This window comes from Nicotiana sylvestris, chromosome 3, assembly GCF_000393655.2.
Source record: "Nicotiana sylvestris chromosome 3, ASM39365v2, whole genome shotgun sequence".
Classification (NCBI taxonomy): Eukaryota; Viridiplantae; Streptophyta; class Magnoliopsida; order Solanales; family Solanaceae; genus Nicotiana; species Nicotiana sylvestris.
Window position 1 is genome coordinate 78,605,557 of NC_091059.1, and position 16,308 is coordinate 78,621,864.

Here is a 16,308-nt window from a genome sequence, read left to right on the forward strand (position 1 = left end):
TGGTCTTGATATTGTCAGATACACTATAGTTGATGCTCATGACTAGTGACACCCCGATGTGGGACTTTTTTTTTCTGCACTTTTTTTATTTGAACTCCTTATGAAGGTTTTATGTTAAGTAGCTTGGAATTTTCTTAAATATTTAAAATATCATTTTGTTTTGGTAGTGTGTCCGCTTGCCTACTACCACGATAAGTGCCATCACGATAGGTTTAGTTTTGGGTCGTGACAAGTTGGTATCAAAGCCTAAGTTACATAGGTCTCACGAGTCATGAGCGGGTTTAGTAGAGTCTTGTGGATCGGTACGGAGACGTCTGTACTTATCTTCGAGAGGCTGCAGAACCTTTAGTAAAATTCCACATTCTTGAATCTTTATCATGCGATATTGATTCAGCTTGAAGCGTAACTCCTTGATTTCCTTCCATGCAGTCGTGTGCGCATATGAGCATTCGGTATTAGCTATGCATCGATGGCTTGTGATTCCCTGGATGAGGTACGAGATGTAATTTTTGTGCATTGATGTTGAACCAGTCTGGAGGGATTGAGGCTAGGTTTTGACTGTAGCTTGAGCACTGATATTCCGATTGTGTGAGCACGCGCAGTTGGGACTTATATGCCCATTTGTGTCCTTATTGGTGGGATTTGTGACTAGATGACTATGGGGCAAGTATGATTTGATTGCGAGATGTGTTCAGATTGTTCGAATGTGACAAGAAGAGTTTGGTGGAGATGTAGCAAGGACTATTGGGTGTTTGACTTCTGTCTTGAGTTGGCGTATGGCCTCAAGCTATGGATGTGTTAAATGACCTCTCATGTAGTATAGTTCTGGAGTGAGGTAGATTTTCATATTATGTTATGAGTTCAAACCCAGAAAGATTAAGTGATTGCGTGATGTTTATAATGGTGGAAGGGTATAAAAAGATGTTAGTTTGAGGCGAAACAGGTGGATTATCTACTGTGGGGTGTTTTGAGGTTTGTGTGATCCCTATGTTGTTTGTTGGGAGTCCTCTTTTACTAGAGAACTATACGTGTTGCAATTTGAGCTTGTAGAGCCTATGAGTGTGGGCTTGACTGCTACGAGGGTGAATGCAAGATTTGTAGATGATTTGAAATACTAGATGGTTTGTGTTGCATGAGCTTATGAAGGATTTAGTTGAATCTCACTATGGTATTATGGCAGTAATAGAGTACGGGCATTGTGAGTTTTTATGTGGTTTGATCTATGGCTTTGAACCATGTAGTGCCCCAGAAAAGTTCGCTAAGTAATTTAGGATTTCGTGGTACCAGGTAGGCTAATTATAATATTTTACGTGCTATTAACATGACAGACATCAATTGGATTTGAAAAATAAGTGTATAAGTCTTATAATAAGTAATTTGGGGTCAAAGGAAAGGCCTAAGTCTAAGTCAAATTGGAAAGTTTCATAATTGGCTAAAATTCCAAATGAGTTCGCACAAGTCTACACTTTGAACGAGCATATCTAAATATATATAAGGGTTTTTGTGATGAAAAACCTATCATATGAAAGGTCTTTGAGTCTAGTTTCCAACGCTTCAAACCGTTTGTCATTTGTACATTCCTACCTAAAGTTATGATAAAATTACCAAAGACTGAAAATATGCGATCATGTGGTAGTTCTGCGATCGCAAAAGTATTATGTGATCTGCATAATTGATCTGTGACCGCAAATCTGGTCGCAAACTGGACCAATGTAGCCCAGTTTTGGGCACCAGTTCCACGATGCATTTTGCGATCCACATTCCTGTTTTGCGGTCCATTATGTGACCGCAGACCCGATTTCAGAGGCTTATTTTTCCTATTTTTGTAACTCGACCCCATTTTGATAAATCGGCTTAGGGTCTTCATTTGGGATCATTTTCTACTAATTTTAGAGAGAGTTGAGAGCATATACAAAGAGAAAGAAGAAGCCTAGCTTCATAATAACCCAAATCTTGCTCAAGTTTTCAAGAATAAAGGAAGATAACCAGTTAATTATCCTCCATCCGGATTGTTATTTCTAGAGGTGTTGGTGGATTGTAGAAACTTAAGGAAAGCTTAAAGAAGGTATGTATGGCTAAATTCCCCTCTTCTTAGAAGTTGAGCTCCCATGGTGTCCATATAAATGTGTAAGTTTTGAAAAATTTGTAAATGTAGTACTTGTTATTTCAAGTGAAATGTTGTTGCAAGAATATATGTGAAAGGTGTATCTCAATGTGTTCAATATGCTATTCTTGGTAAGTTGAGGATATGTGAAGAATGTGAACTATGTGCTAAAATGCCTAGATTCCAAGTCAAGTTTAAATTGAGATTGTTATGCCAAACTATGTGAATCCTCTATGTATAAAGATGTTTGAAATAAATCAAATGAACTTGGGACATAGAGTATGGCAAACGTGCAGAGAACTTCAGTTATAATTGTGCATGGTGATGCCTATGACTTGAGAAAATATGAAACAGATTATGAAATGAGCCTAGACTCTACTTTCCATAAATGACTTCAATAATAAAGTGTCCTAAAGGCTTTGTACACAATTTATGCCCATAACTGGTTGTTCGAGATAATGTTTTACCTTATAAGTACATCCAATGTAGTCTGAGTTGTTACATGCTCTGATGTTGAAATTGTATATTGTCGTGATTGGAAAAGAGTAATTCAAGAATAATTGGTGTAATTGCTTGTTTATGACTTTGATGTGTGTTTCTATTGTGGTTTGGTGTGTCCCCTACTTTTTGGAAGAATCCTTTGTATTTAAAGTTCCATTGCTAATGAACTTGAGGTGCATGATTTCTGAAATATTGTATATGCCCATAATTCATGATTTCTTCTCATGTGTACTTGACATCTTGGATTGAATGGCTTGTTATTGAAATTGATATTGATGTTAAATGTGGGGGAAAAGAGCTTGAATTATGAAATGTGGTCTAGTGCCAAGTATGATGTGATAAATGTGGCCCCAAGTGCTGATGAATTGATATGTGTAATATAAACATGAAAGGAGATGATTGATGCAAAAATGGAAACGTCTTGTTAAGACGGCTAAGCCGATCGGGCCGTGATCGAACACTATGCCGCACACATGGTGGTATTGTGCTGATATTAAAACCGGAAAGTGAAAACAAAATTGTGATTAAGGTATGCATCTCAAATGAGACAGCTTAGCCGATCGGACTCAATGCAAGAAGGCGGTGGTATTGCGAATGATGGTGCAATAGTATGAAATATCTCAACCTAAAGCTATGGAAATTATGTGAAAGCTATGTGATTCCTTTTATTTGATGATGTGGTGATTGTTTAAAGCTTTTGTTGAATCCTTATGTTTTCTTTGTTCTTGTATGGTTGTTCATTCTAATGAGATGGTGTTTAGTTATACATAGTAGTACTTTTCGACGGCACTAACGTCCCTTTTGCCGGGGGCAGTACATCTTTAAATGGATTAAGGTGGTTCTATAGCAGGCAGTGTTGGTCGCAACTAGTGACGTATCTTTCTTTGAGCTGATTTGGTGAGCCCCACTTCATTTTGGGGTCCTATACCGTTGTTTATCATGTACTTTGTATTTCGAGGTATAGCCAGAGCCTTGTTGCCGGCATTTCCAAATTACTCTTCAGTTGAATTTAGAGGCTCCGTAGGTAGGTTGTGGGTGGTGCTTGGTATTGGAAATTAAATTAGAAATATTGGTATTCGACAAATATGTTTTCCTTCATATCTATAAAAATTGTCATATTTTGGATATTATGGTTGAAATGGCTAATGAAAACAAAATGGAAGTTGTTAATAAAATATTTACAAAAGTATGATTAATGGAGTTCATCTCCTCTTTATTCATGAATTAGTTTGGGTAGAATGAAACCTAACAGGCTTGCTCAGTCGGGTTTACTCAGTTGAGTGCCGGTCGCGCTCTTCGGTTTTTGGGGCGTGACAAACTTGGTATCCGAGCCGAAGGTTTTAAAGTGTCCTATGATGTCTCGGAGCCATGTCTAGTAGAGTCCTTCTTAACGGTGTGTTTTCGACCACATTTATAAGTTGGAGGCTATTCAGACATTTAGGAATTTCACCCTTCTTTGATACTCCAGATCGTGCAGTAGAGCTCAAGATAGGGAGCTAATTTCCTCTCTATATGTTATTATCAAGATGAGTAATCTTGAAACTATAATCCATGAGTTTGAAGCAGTAAGGAGGGAATGACCCCACCATTGAATCTGAGGGAGATTGCCCAAGAGTTTGTTGGAAGAATGTAACGAGCCATGGAGGGATTGGTAGAACTTGTTACTAAGGGGAGTACCCTTGTTTCTATTAATGTCTCTGCACCACCAGATCATGTAGTATATCAGTATGTTACAAATGTACGTTAGGGATGTAGAGTTGAGGGGTATCGATTAAGCTATTGCCTTATCAACCTAAAGTCACCAGGTAAGTCACTCCTTAGTACATCAATATGAACAACACAAAATTTCTACTTGTTGTATATGTACATCCATAGTCAAAAGTTCTTAGAAACATGGTCTTAACAAGATGTTGAATCACAAAAAATTGCATGCACCTACTCTTTGAACAAGACGTAGTATTCATGAAGCCTCCTAATCACAATTCTCTTACTTACAGCTTCCTATGGAATTGAGCTCTATAATTATGTTCTTGAATTGAGTTATAACACTATTAATACTTCCCACTTGCTTTCCTAAAATTCTAAACAAGGAACTATACTTGATAAATTTCTTACAGGATCTTCTTATTTAAATGGATAACATCTGCTCATTTGTGCCTATGCATGCACCATCATAAAGTTTACCTATGTGGTGTCGAGTTCCATGTAAAGCATCCCAGTGTTGTGATACTTCTCGAGATACTCTTTTACTCACTGGTGTATATGGCTTCTATGGTTGAACAGTCACTCTACTCTCTTTTGAGTATCATTACGAAACCTTCTCACCCTCTAGTAACATGAGAGAATACATCAACACCTATCATATGAGTGAATGTGAATCGAAATGGTTACTCTGTGCATAAAGTCTCTCTGAAAATTGAGATCCTCATATCTCCGTCATAGGAAAACCTTGTGTCTCCATCTTAGAATAACTTCCATGTCCACTTGGGACATCTCGTAGTAAGTAGCTCACTTTGTTCCTAGTATTATGGTCGCCCATGACATGGTCTTGTATTGCAGCTTGGGAGTTAGTATAGCAGAAGCATGTCCAGCTTATAACAAATGTTTATTTTCTCTTTATACCTCCACAACATGCGTTAATTGTGTTCCTTAGTTAGTGAATTTGTTGTTCTAGTTTCCAAACACTTGTTCAATAACTATGAGAGAACATATCCTTCTATGTGTCATTGTAACACTTTCTTTCCCATAAAAACCCTTAATAGGCTCTCCGGTAAGACCAAATGCACCTTTGGGGGTTATCATTGCACAACGCCTACTTCTCATGTTTTCCTGTCTTTCATTAGCATCTGGGTACTTGTCAAGTCAAAATACATGGAGAACTCATCATGAACATTTGTAAACCTTCCATGGTTATTTTATATTGTCTCATTGGGTTCAGTTGTCTTCACACACTCGACTTCTAGAATCATTGACTATGTCATTATCATGTGCGGGGAGTTTTCCTACCCTTGGTATTCCACATCCCTGGGTGGATAGGAATTTTATTTGCCTTTCTCCCCGGAGCATCATGTTAACTATTAGAACCCCTCTAACCAATACATGATTTCGTCCCGATATTAAGATGTCCTAGCTATGTGGTTTCACTCGTGAAAGGTTGAGATTATATGCCTTTAGATTTTTGCACATATGATGAGCATATTGATTTGGAAGACAAGTTGTCATATCTTTAGTTCTCTCACATGGGATAAATTATCAGTAAGGGTTAAGCTATTTGAAATATGATCATCTCATAAGTGTTCCACTTTTTTTCATCCTCATGGGCTTGTGGCATAGATTCCTTGTATCAGTTAAGGTTAGGAGCGGAATTCAACTTCATGTATTTTGAAACCCATATCGCATTCAAGGTGCCAGAGTATTCTCATTCTTGATAAACTGATTTTCCCCACACTCCATGAGACGACTGGGTCACGTACTTGAATATTCCTCCTTAATGATTCCTATTGCCAATGTACTAGTTACCCCTATGCCTTATTTGTCTTATAATTGATGTCGTCACAATGATTAACCATGTCAGTATTGTTAGTAGTAATCTGTGTCTCTTAGCATATAACCTCATGAAATACTCTGCTCAACACATTAATGAATTCCTGGATAATTCTAGCCCAATTTTGAACCCTGTTATTCCTTATTGCATTAAATCTATTAGGTATTGAAGGTCCAAACATGTCAAATGGGAAGCATCACCATGTGGTCACATATATTTGATAGGTAATTTTAGGGTCAATTCATGATAGCACATCTTAGTGTAATAGTTGAAGGTCATCAAAGGTTTAGTGTGGGTGTTCGTGTAGAGATTTAGAATTTAGGAGGGTGAACATGTTATTCTCAATATTTTCCCTCGAAGATATTATGTGAGTTGATAATAAAGGTTGAATAAGTGTATTTCACATTAGGCCGCACTAGGAGTATGAAGTTTCCCCATAGTTGTTCCCCATATATTTTGTGTTTTCACATGTCTATGTCTAAGAAGGTAGTTGGAGATCCTTTATGTATCATTCTGGTGAAAATTATTGAAGGTGAAGTTAATGGATAGTTAGCTTATGCAAGGTTTCTAGTTGTCATCCTTGTTAGATAAGTTTGGAGGTTGGGGTTGTTTCCGTGAATCTGTTATGGCAAAGCCTGCAAGTCGAGGAGGTCATTTTGAAGGCTGAAAGTGTCGTGGAAAGAAAATATTTTAGCTTGATTGTATAACAATTGGTTTGATTTGAAAGGTACCTCATAGGTGTTGTGATTTAAAAATATGCAGTCCATGTTCAGATATCATTATGACAATGTAGCGCTTGTAATGCTGAGATTAGTGTTATGGATATATACGTTGTGGTGCTTTTTCCAGTTGTGGATGTGTTGTTAGAATGGTTTTGGAGTTCTATAGCAGGTGGATAGGCCTAGTTACAAAAGAGGTGCTGCCGAAATTTCTGAAAAATTTAGGAGCTGGTCAAAATTTAGGGAACTGAGGTAGGTTAGAAAAGAGATATATTATGTTAAGTGTTTGGGTCGGACTCTATTTCTCATTCGAGGATGAATGATCCTAAGCGGGGGAGAATGTAATGCCCCAGAAAATTTTGCTAAGTAATTTAGGATTTCGTGGTGCCAGGTAGGCTAATTATAATATTTTACGTGCTATTAACATGATGGACATCAATTGTATTTGGTAAATAAGTGTATAAGTCTTATAATAAGTAATTTGGGGTCTAAGGAAAGGCCTAAGTCTAAGTCAAATTGGAACATTTCATAACTGGCTAAAATTTCAAATGAGTTCGCACAAGTCCACACTTTGAATGAGCATATCTAAATATATATAAGGTTTTATGTTACTTCGGAGTGCATTGGTCATTAGTTAGCTGATTGTGAGTTGCGGCGGTGACTTCAAGGTATACCCGCCTTCGCATTCGCATGCCTCGGAGTCACCTTCTAAAATTTTACTTTACACTATTTATTTCTATTATGGAACAGTTGTACCTAAATATCTAGCAACTTTACTAGAGATTATGACTTGTACTACCAGTTTTGAGATATTATTCATCTATTTAGAGTTGTTGGCTTTGTATAGAATTTCGGGTTTATGTTAAATAGTTAATTCTTATAAATTAGTTAAGTAACTCTCTATGTGTTAAGCTTACCTAGTCCTAGGGACTAGATTACATCACGATTCTTGAGAAGGGATTTTCGGTTGCGACATGTTGGTATCAGAGCTCTAAGTTCATAGGTTCTATGAATCATAAACGAGTTTAGTAGAGTCTTGCGGATCTGTAGAGAGACATCTATACTTATCTTCAAGATGATATATAACTATTAGGAGAACATCACTTCTTTAATTCCTATCATGCGAGTTTATTTATTTCAGAGTTTGAGATTTTGTCATTTTATTCTCTCACAGATGGTGAGAACACGAGCTGTAGTTACTAATGATACTGCCTCTAAAGCTGGTATTGCTTGGGGCCAAGGAAGAGGCCGATAAGCACGTGCTACAGCTAGAGCACCTACTAGAGTAGGAGCTGAGAAGCCACCAGTAGCTTTGGTTGGGGAACAGACACCGGAGGTGCCTATTGCTACACCGGGACTTCAAGAGACGTTAGCACAGTTCTTGAGCATGTTTGCTCAGGCAGGATTGATTCTGGTTGCCCCAGCTACTTCACAAAGCGGGGAGGAGCTCAGACTACCGTCGCCCATATTCCGGAGAAGCTTGTCCACATTGGTCAAGTTTTAGGTGTCATGCCAGCACAACCTGTTATTTCGGTTCAGCCTGAGGTCAAGCAATGGCATCTAAGGAGGAGCAATTGAGACTTAAGAGATTGAAGAGGTATCTTCCTCTTACTTTCAGTGGCTTAGCTTCAGAGGATGCACACGATTTGCTAGAGAAGTGTCATCGTATTCTCCGCACCACGGGTATTGTGGAAATGAACGGGGTTGATTTTACTACTTTCCTGCTGTTGGGTGAAACATATTAGTAGTGGCGGTATTACGAGGAGGGTATCCCAGTCGATCTAGCTTCACTTTCATGGACTCAGTTTTTAGAGATGTTCTTGAGAGAGTTTTTTACCTATACCATTCGGGATGCATGGCGTGCAGAGTTCGAGCAGTTGCGCCATGGTACTGTGTCAGTGTCAGAGTATGCTGTTAGATTTAGTAATTTTTCCAGGCATGCACCTGCTTTGGTTTCTACAGTTGGAGAACGAGTATGCACTTCATTTAGGGGCTAAGTTGTGGTATCTGATTCAGCATTGCCCGAGAGTTGGAGATGGATGTTTCATTTCAGCAGATGGTAGAGATCGCTTGCATATTATAAGGTATGTGTGGTCAGGAGGGAGAGGGTAGGGAGGCCAAGACGCCTCGCAAACCGGTAGGAACTACAGATCCCTATTGTGGAGGTAGGGTACGCCATGGTAGAGGTCTTGTGCGTCAACTAGTTCATTTTACACTTTAGGCTTTACGTGGTGTTTCAGCTATCCATGGGTCCCAGATTACCCGTATCGGACATCTTCCACAGCGACATCAGCGGAAAGGTTACTTTGAGTGTGGAGATACTAGCCACATGGTGAGAGATTGTCCAGATTCCAGACAAATGTGTAACAATTGGGTATTTAGGTTATTAGTTCTACTCCAGATGCTTCTATACCCGCACTACCAGCTGGGGTGGAGGTCAGGTATGTAGAGGTCATACTAGAGGGGGTGTTCGGGCCTATTATTATGATTTTTCTAGTTGGGCGGAGGCTGATGCACCAGATGATGTCTCTACAGGTGTGATTTTGATTGATTACAGAGATACATTTATGTTATTTTGATCCAGTCCCATTGGTAGGTAAGATTCAGCCTACCTTACTTCAGATTTGGCTGCGTTTTGTGATTCTTCTGCTATGTTCAAGTGTTCGTGCCAGTTGGGGAATTCTGTTCTGATAGCGCATGTCTATCGTCCTTGTTCGATTTCTATTGTGGATCATGAGGCTTGGGTGGACTTTCTATTAGTCAAATATGGTAGGATTTGATGTGATCTCTGAATGGTTTAGCTAGACTTGTGGTTTAGGTGCTTTACAGGTATGGCAAGTTATTACATGTTGTGTTTTTGGTTCTATGAGGTTGAGTTAGTATAATAGTTTAGTTTCTGAGATATTTATTGTACTCGTGATTTCGAGTGGAGGAAGGGGACCTAGTGTTCCCTATGAATGGGTGTGTGAGTGTTGGTATATTCACCACGATGAGGTCATAGTAAGGTAAGATTTATTGTGGTTGTTGCGTGTGTCTTGCTTTTATATTCAGTCATATTTGAGTTGTGCTTGTTGGGTTTGGATCGCAATGTATATGCCCGAGTGGTAGTCGACGTGGCTTGTTGATCGAGTGAGTAGTTATGAGTTTCGCATGTTTCTTGCATCATTATCAGTTTGTAAAGGTTTGGCACAAGGTTCCAATCGATTGGAGATTATTCGCCTGTACCGGGCTTGGTAATGGGCAACTATTGTTGTCAGAATTATTACTATAGACATATGGGTGATGTGTTAGGTCATGTAGTTGTATCTTGTGGATGCATGCATGAGCGGTCGCAGCTAGTTGAGAATTTTTATAGAGTGGTTGCGTGATGATAGGGCGCTTAGTGGATGTAAAAATTTGATTCTAAGGCTTATCAACATGAGTAGCACGAATAATCTTTGGTTCAAATGATGTTGTGGGACCTATATGGATTAGGGTGATGTATGATTACCCGTGGTTACGTGTATGGTGAGTTTGTACCAATAATTGATGTGTTGGGAATGACTCTTGGCATGTTCGAAGATGAACGTTTATTTAAGAGGAGGAGAACGTAACGAGCCGATCGGTCGCTTTGAGAATTTGGATTGCGTTGGGTGGCTTAAGGTCTCAAGTAGCTTTGTATTGTGTATTATGACTTTCATGTGTGGCCATGTTTGGTTTTTGGATGATTCACGGTTGATTTGGAAAAGTGATTCTTGTTTTAGAAGCTTAAGTGGCAAGAGTTGACCGGAGTTTGACTTTTGTGTAGACGAATCCGGAATGGTGTTTTAATGATTCCAATAGCTTTGTATGGTGATTCTAGACTTAGGCGTTTGCCAGATTTGGATTTGGAGGTCCGTAAGTTGATTTGTTGCATTTTGACGTAAGTTGAAAGGTTTGAATTTGCATTTTTGCGAAAATTGACTTTATTGATATCACCTTCACATTGTATTTTTGTAATTTGGAATAGCTCCGCTGTGTCATTTGGGACTTGCATGAAAAATTTGACGTCATTCTGGGATGATTTGATACGATTCGGCACGAGTTATAAAAGTTGAAAATTCATAGTTCATTAAGCATGAATTGAAGTGCGAATTGTGGTTTTGATGTTATGTTTCGTGATTTGAAGTCTTGAGTAGGTTCGTGTAATGTTTTGGGACTTATTGGTATAATTTGATGGGGTCCCTAGGGACTTGGGTATGTTTTGGATCACTGGTTGAGAGACTAGTTAAGTTAAAGAATTTGGAGTTTGACCATGGTCAATATTGGGTCATGACTTTCTATATTCAGTGTTTTGAGTGTACGAGCAGGTCCGTAGCGTATTTTACTATTAAAATTCATATATGATTTGTGTCCGGGAGGTTCCGGATGAGTTTCGGGGTGGTTTCAGATTATTTTGGCGATGTTTGGGATTACTGGTGGTGGTACTTCGCAGTTCCGAACTTTTTGTTGCAATTGCAAACTATAGCAATGGTGAACGTTTTGTCGCATTTGCGAACATGTGGTCTCAATTGCGAACTTTTGGTCGCAAATTTCGAATATCCGTAATTGCGAACTTTTGATCACAAATGCAACATCTGCAGCTGGGTTAAGAATTGAAATTTTTGGATTTTAGCTCATTCTTTGATATTTTGAATCTTTTACCCGATAAGAGGTGATTTGGAGAGGAAATTTTCATCTACAATCATTGGGTAAGTGAATGAAAATGCAGAGTCGATGTTAAATTTTATTAATTTTGGTCAAAATCATATTTTAGAGCTCAAGTCCAAGCATATGAACTTATTTTCAAGAATAACAAGAAGTTCAAGAAGCTCAAGATTGATTCCAAATATCTAAGATTAATTCTTTCTTGCTTACGTCTTTCTATAAATAGTTAGAAGTTATCTCAATTTACGTCTTTCTATATTTTATTTTTTCTATCATAGTTTTTTTTAATTAATTCTTTACCTACATAGTTCTAGCTAATATAGAAATAAATTTATGAGCGGATATGTATAGATATAGATATAGTTATATAGATTATATTTGTCTAAGATCAATTTAGATTATTTCTTATTCATTCAACTACTTTCATTAATTATGTTCCCTTTCTAATTCCTAGTTATTAATGGTGTCCTAAAATTGCCAAGTGGCTTCTTTTTAGCTTGTCACTTGACTTATCCACAATGCATAATATCCTCCTTTTAATACAATATATAGATCTAGATAAGAGATCGGTCACGTTAACTTTCATAAAGTGTTAGAACTTTATAATTAATTATTGAAACTCTATTTCCTTTTGTCATTATTATGTTAGAAAGCAATAAATTAGAACCCTTCAAGTTTTCATGTTTAAACACATAATTAACGTTTGAAATCCCATACTTAATGCAAATAAGAAAAATTTTGATAAATTTTTTTTGTTTGATTTCAATGTCCTAAATATAAGAAAAATTACATAATGATGATGTTTTCCCGAGATAAATTTAGTTTTAAGGGGTAAAAAAGGTGAATGACATTTTGCGAAGGACCTTCGTGCTTTTAATATAACTAGTCTTAGAGTATGCATGTTGCACTTGTACCATAATAAGAAGTATAATTTTTTTTAAAATTAAATAAATATCAATTAAAACAGCGTATAGATCAAAGATATGACCAATAACTCCTATAGTGCAAATTCTCTTTTATTAATTTTGTAGTTGAGTTAAGGAGTATAAAATTTAAAAATTACATAAGTATAAGTTTAAGTTTAAGTTTGAGTTTGAGTTTGAGTTTGAGTTTGCTCACCGATAAATTCGGTACACCAAAAAGTTAGGTATTCTTTTATGGATTTTTTTTATGCCACCAACAACACACTTGGATTTCCTTTAAAAGCCGTCAAAGAGATACTAGTGATTATCACAAAATTCAGTGTATTTCCAAAATTTGAAATTATGGATGTTAAAGTTCTTTCCAAGGAAAACATCAAACCCTCTATACCAACTCCTCAGCACCTAAGGAACTACCAAATCTCTTTCATTGACCAGTTTAGTCCATCTTCCTACATCCCAGTCATTCTCTTCAACAATAATGCCAACGTTGTTTATGACCACTTGAATAAAGAAAAAACCTTGGCTTCAGATCTCCTTAAGAAATCTCTTGCTGAAACCCTGAGTTATTACTTTCCTCTTGCCGGTAGATTCAAAGACTTAAACTCCATTGAGTGCAATGACGATGGAGTTGTATATATGGAAGCTCAAGCAAACTTCCATCTCTCTAAGTTTCTTGAAAATCCTGATATTCCGTTCCTTAACAAGTTCCTTCCATGCAAAGGAAACTGCCTCGAACAGAATTGTCAATCTCTCCTTGCTGTACAAACCACCACATTTGAATGCGGTGGAAGAGCCATTGGAGTTTGCATGCTTCACAAGGTTGACTTTTCAATAGTTTAATTTGTACTAGTCCCTCCGTTTCAAGTCATGTGGCACACTTTCCTTATTAATTAGTTTCAATGAAAATGACGCATTCAAACTTTCCATCTAACTCATTTACTCTCGATGAAAAGTTTTCTATAGTCGAACAAATTGAAAGCTCAACAATCAAAATATTTTTTTTAACTTCGTGCCATGTCAAACTACGTCACATAAATGAAAGAGAGGGAGTAATATAAATGAAAACTGAAGTGGGTTTGTCTCACATCGAAAGTCAAAAATGACTTAGAATTTCTAGTTTTTATTAAATTTAGGTTTTTAATTTAAAAGAACATGTTTGGTCATGAAAAAAATGAATGTTATGAATAGCCTTTTTTCGACTCTATAAATTCGTTTGACTTTTTTTTAATCTGAATTTCTACTAACAGGTTGTAGATGCATCTGCAATGAGTGCTTTCTTGAAAACATGGGCCAAGCTTACCCAGGGTGAAGGTGATCGATAAAACACTAGATCCAGACTTCACCTCAGCAATCTCTCTATTCCCTCCAATGGATTCATTACCAACTAAGTTCATAAGGAATTTGGAGAACTTCTATTTCCAAGGCTCAAAATCGCCAATGAGAAGGTTCTTGTTCGACTCCAAAGCCATAAAAGCTCTCAAAGCTAACACATCTAGCCAAAGTGTTCCTTTTCCATCTAAGATTGAAGCGTTAACAGCTTTTCTTTGCAAACGGATTGCAGCAGCCTCTAAATTCCTTACAGATGTACCAAAGACTTTAGCGATCACGCATGTTGCAAATTTAAGGCCTCGCGTTGATCCACCTTTGCCGCAAAACATTTTTGGAAACCTTCTATGGATACCCATTGCATTTTATGACCTTTTGGATGCCAGCATGGAGTTGCCTGATTTGGCAATAATGCTAAGGGAGGTGTTTGCGCGATTAACGGCGGAGAACGTTAAAGGTACTTTTGAACTGCGTAATCATTTCATCTGAAAATGTAATTTTTTTCAGAGAAAGAGCATATTTTCATTTACTTAATTATGTTTTCAACAGAAATAGAGAGCGAGTCTACACTCACGACCCTCAACGAGTTGTTTAGTGTGTCAACAAATGAGAAGATAAAGATTTTCAGATTCACAAGCTGGTGCAATATGGGAATATATGATGTTAATTATGGTTGGCAAAAGCCTGTTTGGGTAGCTCATATGGGGGATTTGGATGCTGCTAATATTCGATCCAAACATCAGTTTGTCTTTTTAGAAAGTGCATGCAAAGAGGGGATAGAGTTGTGGATTGCATCTGATGATGAAGAGATTAGGGTTGTGGAAAAGGATCCAGAGTTTCTCGCATATGCCAAGCCAAATCCAAGTATTTGCAAATAAATGGCTCATTTGGAGAAAGGTTCAAAGAAATTATCAACTTTCTACAAATGTGTCTTGGAAGTGAGAGAGAAGTGTTATGCATCTTACTAAATTTGGCTGACATAAATGTTCTCTCTCCATTGTATGTTCTCTTGCATTTTTCATTATCTATTGTGTGCTTAGTTTTCCAATAATATACTGCGGTGTTTCAAATGAAGTACGCATTTTCATTTAACCAGGCCCAAATCCTTGTTTTAGTACTTTTGCTGGTATCTTTACTTATTAGTGGCGTCCTATTAAATACATATAATTGTATACGGTCAAAATCGGGCTTACCCTTTTTATATGATTAATCAAGACCGGGACATGGTAGATCAAGGTTCGACCCCATGTCATACCAGACCGTGATGCGAAATTAGATTGCCGAGTTCATGACCCAAAGACCAATCAAGATCGAGATCAGCGAAGATCAAGACCGAGCAAGATAGAGATCGAGCAAGATTGAGGGAAGCTTACCGATCCAAATAACGGAAAGCCAAAATATCCGCGATCGGGCGAGGATCACGGCAAAAATCTTGGCACGTATCAAGAAGAGGCCGATTAATTAGCTAATAATTGGATTTCTTACTTTAGGATTGTATTAAGGGTAGGGCTCTCCTACTATATAAAATGGTCTGATCATTTGTAAAACATCATCATATTCACGCAATACAAAGCAATATATAGCCATTCTCTAGTTATCACTGTCTTCTATTCTGTTCTTCAACGAGTTGATACATGTTTGGTTCAAGGGTGATCGATATCGAGTGCCAAGGCTGTTCAATTTGTGTAATCTGCATTTATTCTTTAATTTTCTATTTCAATAATAATTTATTCTTCCCAATTTGTACCAAGTTATATCACATATCCTTAACACCGCGTATAAATTCAATTGTAATCCGATTATAGGGTAAATAATTTAGCGTCCACCGTAGGGCTAAGGATAATAGTGGTTACCTGGAACAAATTTTTGTAACATATTATTTTACACTTGCTCTTTGAAGTATCTTTGATTACAGGATTAAAAAATGTCAAACTCTCAGTTAGCACCTCAACACATTCACAATGATCTCAGCCACCACGGCGTAAAGGAGAATGTTACACCTGGAAACGTTGTACCCCCTGCTGGCCTTGATGAAATTCTGGCTGTAGATCCGATCGACGACAATTCACATGTAGCCATCAATGGAAATTTGGTCATCGATCCCGAAAGCAGCATCTGCGGGGATGCCCGATCAGCTATTCAGAGCACACGTGGTGGTGAAGATGGAGGGATCATCCTGCGAGTGATCTTCGAAATGTTGTAGGCTCGACAGGCAGCAATAGCCTAGCTCCAAAATAAGAACCACAAACCGAGCAGGGTCGAACTCGAGTCATCCTAGGAAATTGTACACAGGATCGAATCGGTTTCGAGGAAATCGAACAAAAGGGTTATCGAAGACCAATCGTGCTATCATAAAGATGCTTGAAGAACTGGTAAAGTAAATCAAGAAAGAAGAAAAGAAGATCAAGGAAAACAATAATAAGGTGGAAATCTATAACTCCAGGGTCGACCAAATCCTGGGGGCACCATCAATATTGAAAGGACTAGATTCCAAAAAGTTTGTACAAAAACCTCCCCCTCCCTCCC

General features: G+C 37.7%; 2 protein-coding genes across 2 annotated transcripts; both read left to right on the forward strand.

Annotated features, from left to right (window-relative positions):
• The first annotated feature begins 12,762 nt into the window (after positions 1 to 12,762).
• On the forward strand, positions 12,763 to 14,874 carry LOC104229268 (stemmadenine O-acetyltransferase-like). The gene is made up of 3 exons (XM_009781882.2): positions 12,763 to 13,275; positions 13,704 to 14,239; positions 14,332 to 14,874. Exons 2-3 carry the CDS (start codon positions 13,825 to 13,827, stop codon positions 14,658 to 14,660), a joined length of 744 nt encoding a protein of 247 aa, XP_009780184.1. The 5' UTR covers positions 12,763 to 13,275; positions 13,704 to 13,824; the 3' UTR covers positions 14,661 to 14,874.
• On the forward strand, positions 12,799 to 13,778 carry LOC104229271 (stemmadenine O-acetyltransferase-like). Its single transcript, XM_009781885.1, has 2 exons — positions 12,799 to 13,275; positions 13,704 to 13,778. Exons 1-2 carry the CDS (start codon positions 12,799 to 12,801, stop codon positions 13,776 to 13,778), a joined length of 552 nt encoding a protein of 183 aa, XP_009780187.1.
• Positions 14,875 to 16,308: the final 1,434 nt, after the last annotated feature.

Bases quoted from the DNA above. Each gene is read 5' to 3' on its own strand.
- LOC104229268 (XM_009781882.2), top strand. From the start codon at position 13,825: ATGGATTCATTACCAACTAAGTTCATAAGGAATTTGGAGAACTTCTAT. The intron at 14,240-14,331 runs GTACTTTTGAAC...TGTTTTCAACAG, and splicing joins AACGGCGGAGAACGTTAAAG to AAATAGAGAGCGAGTCTACA.
- LOC104229271 (XM_009781885.1), top strand. From the start codon at position 12,799: ATGGATGTTAAAGTTCTTTCCAAGGAAAACATCAAACCCTCTATACCA. The intron at 13,276-13,703 runs GTTGACTTTTCA...TTCTACTAACAG, and splicing joins GAGTTTGCATGCTTCACAAG to GTTGTAGATGCATCTGCAAT.